General features: G+C 44.4%; 1 protein-coding gene across 3 annotated transcripts in view; it reads right to left on the bottom strand.

Annotated features, from left to right (window-relative positions):
* ec (echinus) overlaps positions 1–12,163 on the bottom strand; it is a 458,553-nt gene that overhangs the window by 81,199 nt on the left and 365,191 nt on the right. For all 3 annotated transcript variants that reach the window (XM_070093184.1, XM_070093186.1, XM_070093185.1), the window contains one exon: positions 8,148–8,240. In XM_070093184.1, coding sequence (XP_069949285.1) covers positions 8,148–8,240 — 93 coding nt within the window. The remainder of the gene's footprint in view (positions 1–8,147; positions 8,241–12,163) is intronic.

Here is a 12,163-nt window from a genome sequence, read left to right as displayed (position 1 = left end):
ATGTTTCTTTGGTCATTAAACAGCTGATATTAGCATAGTAACGTATTAGGTGTTCGCCACACCTCTCAAGTTCTTTCTGTTAGTCTGACTTCAAGCAGAGTACCCTGATGCTGCAGTACCCTGATGCTACAATATCCTGATGCTGCAGTACCCTGATGCTACAATATCCTGATGCTGCAGTACCCTGATGCTACAATATCCTGATGCTGCAGTACCCTGATGCTGCAGTACCCTAATGCTGCTCAAGTTACTTTCCGCTTTATTGGATCCAACCTGACTACTTAAGAACATAAGAACATAAGAACGAAGGAACACTGCAGAAGGCCTACTGGCCCATGCGAGGCAGGTCCAAGTCCCTACCGGCTTAAGCCAATGCACCCAACCTAGTCAGGTCAGGTCACATTGACTCAAGGGAGGAACACGGCAACCGACCCGTTAGCACAAGCTATCAGGTCTAACTCACACCCACCCACATCTACTCATGTATTTATCCAACCTATTTTTAAAACTACACAACGTTCTGGCCTCTATAACGGTACTTGGGAGTTTGTTCCACTCATCCACAACTCTATTACCAAACCAGTACTTTCCTATATCCCTCCTGAATCTGAATTTTTCCAACTTAAAACCATTGCTGCGAGTCCTGTCTAGGCTAGATATTATCAGCACACTATTTACATCCCCTTTATTTATTCCTGTCTTCCACTTATAAACCTCAATCATATCCCCCCTAATTCTACGTCTTTCTAGAGAGTGCAGTTTCAGGGCCCTTAGTCTATCCTCATAGGGAAGGTTTCTGATACATGGGATCATCTTTGTCATCCTCCTTTGTACATTTTCCAGAGAATTTATATCCATTCTGTAATACGGTGACCAAAACTGTGCAGCATAATCTAAATGAGGCCTAACCAAGGATGTATAGAGTTGAAGAACAACCTGAGGACTCCTATTATTTATGCTTCTTGATATGAAGCCAAGGATTCTATTAGCTTTATTGCGAACACTTATGCACTGTTGTCTTGGTTTCAGATTACTGCTAACCAGAACTCCTAAATCTTTTTCGCAATCCGTAATATTAAGATCTACATTATTTAGTTTATATGTGGCATGGTTATTGTCCTGTCCAACATTTAGAACTTTGCATTTGTCTATATTAAACTGCATCTGCCACTTCTCCGACCACTGCATCAGTCTATTCAAATCTTCCTGGAGTGCTCGAATGTCCTCGTCAGAATGAATTCGACGGCCTATTTTGGTGTCATCGGCAAACTTGCCGATGTCGCTCTTTATGCCCTCATCTATGTCGTTTATGTAGATTGTGAACAGCAGGGGGCCCAACACTGACCCCTGTGGAACACCGCTCGTGACGCTTCCCCACTCTGATTTCTCCCCATTTATGCAAACTCTCTGCTGCCTATTTGTCAACCATGCCTCTATCCAGGAAAAAATTTCTCCTCCTATTCCATGTGCTTTAATTTTCCTCAATAGTCTCTGATGTGGGACCCTGTCAAAAGCCTTACTGAAGTCCATATACACAATATCATATTCGTTACCATGATCTACCTCCTCAAATACCTTAGTGAAAAAAGTTAATAAATTCGTAAGGCAGGAACGTCCCTTTGTAAAACCATGCTGAGATTCGTTGATTAATTTATGCTTTTCAAGGTGGCTACGAACTGCCTCGGCAATTATTGATTCCATAAATTTTCCCACTATGGAGGTTAGGCTTATTGGTCTATAGTTCGAAGCTAAGGACCTGTCACCTGTTTTGAAAATAGGTATCACATTTGCCATTTTCCACTTATCTGGCACCATGCCAGTTTGTAGTGATATGTTGAAAAGATTAGCCAAAGGTGTGCTAAGCTCCTCTTTACATTCCTTTAGAACCCTTGCATACAGTTCATCAGGGCCTGGGGATTTGTTAGGTTTTAATTTATCTATTTGCCTAAGGACCATGTCACTTGTGACCCTAATAGTGCACAGTTTATTATCGTCCTGTTCTACATAATTTATCATTACTGGAATATCACTGGTATCCTCCTGTGTAAAAACTGAGAGGAAGTATGTGTTAAAAATTCTACACATTTCCTTATCACTGTCAGTGAGCTGACCCGAGGAACTTTTGAGTGGGCCTATCTTGTCCCTGATCTTACTTCTGTATACCTGAAAGAATCCTTTTGGGTTAGTCTTCGATTCTCTTGCAACTTTAACCTCATAATCTCTTTTTGCTTTTCTAATTCCCTTTTTTATTTCTCTCTTTAACTGAATATATCGATTTCTTAATTGCCCCTCTCCTCTTTTGATTTGCCTATATATGCCTCTCTTTTGACCAATCAGATATTTTAATCTATTGTTCATCCATTTAGGATCATTTTTGTTTGATCTGATTTCCCTATTTGGAACATAATTTGACTGAGCAGCTAGAACTATGCCCTGGAAAGCATCATATCGGCAACCATCACCACCTACCTGACCCCTAGTCAGGTCATTCCAGTTCAGCCCACCTAAGTAATTTTTCAGTCCTATGAAATCAGCCAAGCGAAAGTCAGGGACGGAGACTTGATTGCCATTATTAGGGGAATTCCATGATATGTTAAAACTGAGTGATTTGTGATCACTCTCCCCAAGCTCATCATTAACCTCAAGATTATTAATTAGTGTTTCCCTACTGGCAAGAACCAAGTCAAGGAGGTTATTTCCCCTAGTTGGCTCTGTCACAAACTGTTTTAAAAAACAATCCTGGATCGTATCAAGAAAGTCACCCGACTCTAAATTTCCTGTCAAATTGCTCCAGTCAATCTGTCTATAGTTGAAATCTCCCATTAGCACAACATTTTCGTATGTAGATGCCTTACGAATTTCGTCCCATAGAAGTTTACTGCACTCCCTATCAAGATTTGGGGCCCTGTAAATCACACCCAAAATTAGTTTTTCTCGGCCCTCGAGAAGCTGTAACCAAACAGATTCAGTGGCTGACGCTTCTAATTTAATATCTTGTCTAACACAACAATTTAAATTGTCTCTGACATACATCGCTACTCCACCACCTTTCCTGTTGACCCTGTCAGTGTGGAATAATTTATAGCCTTGTATGTGACATTCAGATGGCATCTCTCTATCTTTCAGATTGAGCCAGGTCTCTGTTATAGCAATAATATCTATGTTTCCTGCACTTGCAATTAATCTTAGCTCATCTATCTTATTTCTAACACTCCTGCTATTAGTATAGTAAACCTTAAGGGAGCTAGTCCCTTGCTGCCCTCTGCTGTCCCCCTTTGTTTTCTGACCTGTTCTATTGTCTTTATTTATAACTTCATGCTGAATGCCTTTTATACATTTACTGTTTCCAACCCTAGTGTTGCAACCTACTTGTTTCCCACACACACCCATACCTCTATCTTCCATCAGTTTAAAATCATAGGCATTTCACCAATGGCCTTCTCAATCGAGTCTGCAAGTGCTACCACCCCTGCCCCAGAGAGATGAACCCCATCCCTTGCATACATATCATGTTTGCCATAAAAGTTGTTCCAGTTGTCAATGAATGGGATTGCAAGTTCCTTGCAGTATCTGTCTAGCCAGCAATTTACACCAATTGCCCTAGACAACCATTCATTTCCTACTCCCCTTCTAGGCAAGATGCTACATATGATTGGGATCCCTCCCTTAGACTTAATGAAATCTATAGCTGACCTGTACTTATCTAGCAGCTCTTCTCTCCTACCCTTCCCAATATCATTTCCACCAGCACTGAGACAGATAATGGGCTTGTTCCCATTACCTGACATGATATTATCCAGTCTGTTGACAATGTCCCCAACACCAGCTCCAGGGAAGCACACTCTATCTCTCATCTTCTTATTCCTATTACAAAAAGCACGGTCAACATATCTTACCTGAGAGTCACCAACCACAAGAATGCGCTTACCTTCATTAGCAGGGGCAGTAGTACCCTTACCTTCACTGGCCACTGAAGTACATTCATCCTGGAGAACAGAGAAGCGATTTCCTACCTTCAGATCTTCACTCTTAACTTTCCTTACTCTGATGCGCCTCCCATTACTGTGAACAACTCGCCACTTGTAGCAGGTGCTGGGCTGCACCTCACTGCTGGTACCCGTTGCTACCTCCCCACCTACAGCCTCCTCACAGTGAGAGACAGACTGCACCTCACTGCTAGAAGCCTCATTCCCCACATCTCCAACCACCTCACACTCTCTCCCAGGCCCATTGAGGTGGACCTTCAGCCTCCTAATCTCCTCCTGGAGAAGCAAGACCTCCTCCTTCAACTCTCCAAACTCAGTTTTTAAAACACTGCAGAAGCAAGCCATGCTTTGTAACCGTCCACGCTAATCCCCAAAGCAGCTCAGGGTCTGTGACCTGTATAAACCCTAAAAGTCAGGCAGTATAATAATAATAATAATAATAATAATAATAATAATAATAACCTGATGAGGTCTTCATGGGAAAACTTTCGGGGGAAGCATGGAAAGGACAAATAGTACAAATAAAAACAAATTGATTGGTTCCACCACAATCTTAATCCTTCCGACCCCTGGTGCGGCCTTCTTGTTATGCGGCCCACACAGCAACTGGTACCGCCACCACTTGTATTCTACATCTCGACCACACACAGTCCTGCAGCGCCCCCCCCCCATACACACTGAAGTCCTAAACACACTAACTCTGGGAGAGAGTTTCAACAACTTAGAAGATGCATCACTGATGCTGTGGTGATCATAAAAGTCATCCTATGTTTTCTACGTGATGACCTCAGCAGCAGCTACGTAGAGTCGCATACGACCCTAGATTCGTCCCAGCCACGACGCTTCCTGAGGTCAGGTCACTACCTTTGTAGATCCAAAACAAAGCCGATACCATCATAGGTCAAAGATTGATTTTGTACGGAAGATGTTATCTGGGAACTTATGGGAAAGGTTAAGGCAGAGGCGGGTCAGGGAAGGAAGGGTCTCCATATATGGCCTCAAGATGACATCAAATACCAACAATGTACTAGTGCAGCACCTAGTTTTTATCTACATGTATGGTTTACTGTCCTAGATTTATCCTGAAGGTTCTTCGGTAGGAAACCTCAAGATAGCGAGGTCACCTCAGGTTAGTGTTGGTAAATATCTCATCCTGGGCAGGAACATGGCGGAGACACGATATATGCCGCATGCATGTAAATACCAAGTACGGAAGGTCGCGATGGTAGTTGGGCTGACGAGGTGGGGTAATATTGTCGTGTGTGTGTGTGTGTGTGTGTGTGTTGTTCATGTGTGTAGGTGTGTTGTTCATATAAGTAGGCTTGTTGTTCATGTGTGTAGGTGTGTTGTTCATATAAGTAGGCTTGTTGTTCATGTGTGTAGGTGTGTTGTTCATATAAGTAGGCTTGTTGTTCATGCGAGTAGGTGTGTTGTTCATATAAGTAGGCTTGTTGTTCATGCGAGTAGGTGTGTTGTTCATATAAGTAGGCTTGTTGTTCATGTGTGTAGGTGTGTTGTTCATATAAGTAGGCTTGTTGTTCATGCGAGGTGTGTTGTTCATATAAGTAGGCTTGTTGTTCATGCGAGTAGGTGTGTTGTTCATATAAGTAGGCTTGTTGTTCATGCGAGTAGGTGTGTTGTTCATATAAGTAGGCTTGTTGTTCATGTGTGTAGGTGTGTTGTTCATATAAGTAGGCTTGCTGTTCATGCGAGTAGGTATGTTGTTCATATAAGTAGGCTTGTTGTTCATGCGAGTAGGTGTGTTGTTCATATAAGTAGGCTTGTTGTTCATGCGAGTAGGTGTGTTGTTCATATAAGTAGGCTTGTTGTTCATGCGAGTAGGTGTGTTGTTCATATAAGTAGGCTTGTTCAAGCGAGTAGGTGTGTTCATATAAGTAGGCTTGTTGTTCATGCGAGTAGGTGTGTTGTTCATATAAGTAGGCTTGTTGTTCATGCGAGTAGGTGTGTTGTTCATATAAGTAGGCTTGTTGTTCATGCGAGTAGGTGTGTTGTTCATATAAGTAGGCTTGTTGTTCATGCGAGTAGGTGTGTTGTTCATATAAGTAGGCTTGTTCAAGCGAGTAGGTGTGTTCATATAAGTAGGCTTGTTGTTCATGCGAGTAGGTGTGTTGTTCATATAAGTAGGCTTGTTGTTCATGCGAGTAGGTGTGTTGTTCATATAAGTAGGCTTGTTGTTCATGCGAGTAGGTGTGTTGTTCATATAAGTAGGCTTGTTCAAGCGAGTAGGTGTGTTCATATAAGTAGGCTTGTTGCTCATGCGAGTAGGTGTGTTGTTCATATAAGTAGGCTTGTTCAAGCGAGTAGGTGTGTTCATATAAGTAGGCTTGTTGTTCATGCGAGTAGGTGTGTTGTTCATATAAGTAGGCTTGTTCAAGCGAGTAGGTGTGTTCATATAAGTAGGCTTGTTGCTCATGCGAGTAGGTGTGTTGTTTATGCGAGCAGGGTTTTTTTCATGCGAGTAGGTGTGTTGTTTGTACGAGTAGGTGTGTTGTTCATGTGAGCAGGTGTGTTTTTCATGCGAGCAGGTGTGTTGTTTGTACGAGTAGGTGTGTTGTTCATGTGAGCAGGTGTGTTGTTCATGTGAGCAGGTGTGTTGTTCATACGAGCAGGTGTGTTGTTTGTACGAGTAGGTGTATTGTTCATGCGAGCAGGTGTGTTGTTTGTACGAGTAGGTGTATTGTTCATGCGAGCAGGTGTGTTGTTCATGCGAGCAGGTGTGTTGTTTGTACGAGTAGGTGTGTTGTTCATGTGAGCAGGTGTGTTGTTCATACGAGCAGGTGTGTTGTTTGTACGAGTAGGTGTATTGTTCATGCGAGCAGGTGTGTTGTTTGTACGAGTAGGTGTATTGTTCATGCGAGCAGGTGTGTTGTTCATGCGAGCAGGTGTGTTGTTCATGCGAGCAGGTGTGTTGTTCATGCGAGCAGGTGTGTTGTTCATGCGAGCAGGTGTGTTGTTTGTACGAGTAGGTGTGTTGTTCATGTGAGCAGGTGTGTTGTTCATACGAGCAGGTGTGTTGTTTGTACGAGTAGGTGTATTGTTCATGCGAGCAGGTGTGTTGTTCATGCGAGCAGGTGTGTTGTTCATGCGAGCAGGTGTGTTGTTCATGCGAGCAGGTGTGTTGTTCATGCGAGCAGGTGTGTTGTTCATGCGAGCAGGTGTGTTGTTCATGCGAGCAGGTGTGTTGTTCATGCGAGCAGGTGTGTTGTTCATGCGAGCAGGTGTGTTGTTCATGCGAGCAGGTGTGTTGTTCATGCGAGTAGGGGCGTTCTTAATTTAATGTCATGCCAAAGTGTCTGGCCACTCTGATCTACACCAGAAGTTACACTAAAGGAAACAACTTACACGTTACTGTTCTCCAACACCAAAACCTTGCTAATTTATTTATGCTGATAATTGAGGGGATCGTCGCCTCTGGGGGACGTTAAAGTAGAAGTATAAGATTTGCCTCTCACTTTACATTTTCACGTAACAGAACAGACCAGCAATTCTACTGAAGTATTAAATATTTACCTGGATTCTGTTTCATGTTTCACACACGTATCTTAAAAGGCTGGATGATTTCTACATATTTGACACTTGTCCATGGCAGCCGAGTTATAGTAATGAAATTATGAAAGTCCTTAGCTGGCAACTCAGACGACTTAAGTCAGCACTGTTAAGCCAGCGGTCGCTGCTGTCATGACCCGCAATAGGGCCACCTGCTGTATAGCCCTTGTGGCTTAGCGCTTCTTTTTTATTATAATAATAATCTATCACCATATGACAGAACACTCTTCTAGGTCAATTCCTAGTGCAATCTCTTACCCGGAAAATTTTAATAAAAAATATCTATTCTCTCATACCCACTTGAACTTTCAGCGTCAACAGAGTCTTCTTGACTATCTATGTTATACTTAGACGTACGTTGCCGCTCACACGTCTGTGTTGGTGACACTGAACACTCGATCCTAAGATCGTCAGGGGTTTTTCCCTGACAAATAAAATAATACAGTACAAGGATATGCAGTGAGGAATAGGAGAGGATGATCCTAGAAAAGACGAGCTTGGGGAACCTTGTTCCCCAAGCTCGTCTTGTTACTAGGAGTGAGGGAAGGACGAGGGTGAACGATGGCTGACGGGAAGATGAGAGGGAGAACACACCTTGAGGGCGCAGAAGATGCAAGCCTCGGCCATACAGGCGTGGCCATTTAGCTCTCGGAAACTGCGACGGAAGATGTCCAAGTGCCATAACACCTGTCGGAGAAAAATAAGGAATTAAGTACGTGTAAACACAAAACTCAGGAAAAAGAGAATTATAATGTAGCGGAGGAGCGGCTACGAGAATTACTACTCAGTAACCTCACCATCCTCATACCTACCTCACCATCCTTACGCCTACATCACCATCCTCACACATACCTCACCATCCTCACACCTACCTCAGCATCCTCACACCTACCTCACCATCCTTACGCCTACATCACCATCCTCACACCTACCGCACCATCCTCACACCTACCTCACCATTCTCACACCTACCGCACCATCCTCACACCTACCTCACCATCCTTACGCCTACATCACCATCCTCACACCTACCGCACCATCCTCACACCTACCTCACCATCCTCACACCTACCGCACCATCCTCACACCTACCTCACCATCCTCACACCTACCTCACCATCCTCACACCTACCTCACCATCCTCACACCTACCGCACCATCCTCACACCTACTGCACCATCCTCACACCTACCTCACCATCCTCATACCTACCTCACCATCCTCACACCTACCTCACCATCCTCACACCTACATCACCATCCTCACACCTACATCACCATCCTCACACCTACATCACCATCCTCACACCTACCTCACCATCCTCACACCTACATCACCATCCTCACACCTACATCACCATCCTCACACCTACATCACCATCCTCACACCTACATCACCATCCTCACACCTACCTCACCATCCTCACACCTACCTCACCATCCTCATACCTACCTCACCATCCTCACACCTACCTCACCATCCTCATACCTACCTCACCATCCTCACACCTACCTCACCATCCTCATACCTACCTCACCATCCTCACACCTACCTCACCATCCTCATACCTACCTCACCATCCTCACACCTACCTCACCATCCTCACACCTACCGCACCATCCTCACACCTACCGCACCATCCTCACACCTACCTCACCATCCTCACACCTACCTCACCATCCTCACACCTACCGCACCATCCTCATACCTACCTCACCATCCTTACGCCTACATCACCATCCTCACACCTACATCACCATCCTCACACCTACCGCACCATCCTCACACCTACATCACCATCCTCACACCTACATCACCATCCTCACACCTACCGCACCATCCTCACACCTACCTCACCATCCTCACACCTACCTCACCATCCTCACACCTACCGCACCATCCTCATACCTACATCACCATCCTTACGCCTACATCACCATCCTCACACCTACATCACCATCCTCACAACTACCTCACCATTCTTACGGCTACATCACCATCCTCACATCTACATCACCATCCTCACACCTACCTCACCATCCTCATACCTACCTCACCATCCTTACGCCTACATCACCATCCTCACACCTACCTCACCATCCTCACACCTACCTCACCATCCTTACGCCTACATCACCATCCTCACACCTACATCACCATCCTCACACCTACATCACCATCCTCACACCTACCTCACCATCCTCATACCTACCTCACCATCCTTACGCCTACATCACCATCCTCACACCTACCTCACCATCCTCACACCTACCTCACCATCCTTACGCCTACATCACCATCCTCACACCTACCTCACCATCCTCACATCTATCTCACCATCCTCACCATCCTTACGCCTACATCACCATCCTCACACCTCGCCATCCTCACACCTACCTCACCATCCTCACACCTACCTACCTGCACAACAAAATATACGTCGTGAACACACCTACACATCCAAAAAAAAGGACATTTATATTTTACCCAGAAGTTGATTAATAAAGTGTAAGACGTGTGTTTGGTACACATGAAAGTGTGATTCACACTGACCTTATAGGAACATAAGAAAGAAGGAGCACAGCAGCAGACCTACTGAATATATTAGCAGTTTCCTTCACCGAGTCACATGTAGCTACAGAGTCACATGTAGCTACAGAGTCACATGTAGCTACAGAGTCACATGTAGCTACAGAGTCACATGTAGCTACAGAGTCACATGTAGCTACAGAGTCACATGTAGCTACAGAGTCACATGTAGCTACAGAGTCACATGTAGCTACAGAGTCACATGTAGCTACAGAGTCACATGTAGCTACAGAGTCACATGTAGCTACAGAGTCACATATAGCTACAGAGTCACATGTAGCTACAGAGTCACATGTAGCTACAGAGTCACATGTAGCTACAGAAGTTTAGTGATACCAAGTGTCCAAATAAACAAACCTTCTTGAGACACGTTCAAAACTAACTCTACAGCAAATGACTAATAATATCTTTATTGGTCCCATCATTGAGGCTCCTTGACACTGGTGAGGGGCTCTTGATCTAGGAAATTGAATCTGTGCTCCAGTTCCCTGAATTAGAGTCTGAATACCTTCCATTCCCCCCCCCATAGGTGCTGCATAATCCCTACGGGTTTAGCGCTCCCCCATGATTATAATAATTATAATCTTTATTGTTAATAGCAACAATATTGTTAATGGAAAAATATCTAAAACTTGAGACTGTATCCACTTTTTTGCAGGAGCCGCATCAATGATTTTTTATTTAAGAACAAAAAGGAGGATCACTGCAAGAGACCTACTGGCCCATACTAGGCAGGTCCTTCTCAAGCCCAAACCCACTAATAATAATGTGTACCCAACCCATTTTCGATGATGAGACTTAATTTTGTCTGCTGGCTTATATATACTCCCTCCTCTCCTTTCTGTTAGTGTGGCTTTATGAATGGTCCAAGTCGGACCGAAACGTCGTGGTAGGCTCCTCTTATGTGCGGGTTATTTGTGTCATGTTCACAGTGTATTGTGTAGACTAACTGTGAATAAATTGTAATGTGTGAAACAATTGTAATATCTTTAAAGATGTAACTGTACATGTCTCTGTAATGTTGTTTTGCGCTGCCGCACACAGGATGCGCTGCGGCGCACAAAGTAGCCGCTCAACCGGCACAAAGTAAGCGACACATGCTATTAAAAACGGTGTTAAAGGGTCAAGGACACTCCTTGAACACAACACAGCGATACAAGGGAAGAGGAAGAGTGTGTATTACGTCTCTCTCTCTCTCTCTCTCTCTCTCTCACACACACACACACAGGAACTGTGAATCTCTCTCCTCACACACACACACACACACACAGAAAGAGGAACTGTGAATCGACCTCTGCAACCACAAATAGGTGAGTACACACCAGTATTCTATGCGAAGCTAGCGAACTTCAATAGCTTTTACGACTTCTGATTAGCTCTGTACACAACGTAGACTCGTCGCTGAGCACACAACAGCAGCTTACAGCTCCCAACTGATCAGCTACATTCAGAATCTTGAAAATGTCCAAGGTTTGGAACCAGGTTACTGCCACTGCTGAAGGATGTGTACTAAGGAGAAACCAAGCGATCTGGCGGGAAGAAAGTTGTACTGATGTTGGAACAATTACCCACAATACGTTAGATAAAAGGACACAAGTGCAACTAATGTTACAGGTGGTCTTCTGGGCTATGATAAGAAGGTCCAACTCTCACCCATCCACACGCACTTATGTACTTGGACGAACCAAATCAGTTTGCGCACGCACGCACGCATCCACACGCACGCATCCACACGCACGCATCCACACGCACGCATCCACATGCACGCATCCACACGCACGCACATTCACAGGCACACGTTCGTAATCACAACACTTGACAACTTTACGCTCAGATTCTGACACCATGATGGTAGAAAAATGTTGGGTGAGTGGCAGACAGTGATGAAGGTGGGCAGACAGTGATGAAGGTGGGCAGACAGTGATGAAGGTGGGCAGACAGCAGCATAAATCCAGTGTCTGATCATAAGATCATATACACCGCGCCTTTTATAACATTTACCTGCGTAGGTTTCTCAACGA

Source organism: Cherax quadricarinatus, chromosome 42 (genome assembly GCF_038502225.1).
Source record: "Cherax quadricarinatus isolate ZL_2023a chromosome 42, ASM3850222v1, whole genome shotgun sequence".
Lineage (NCBI taxonomy): Eukaryota > Metazoa > Arthropoda > Malacostraca > Decapoda > Parastacidae > Cherax > Cherax quadricarinatus.
The sequence above is the reverse complement of the archived record's forward strand: the minus strand, read 5'-3'. Positions and strand labels throughout refer to the sequence as shown.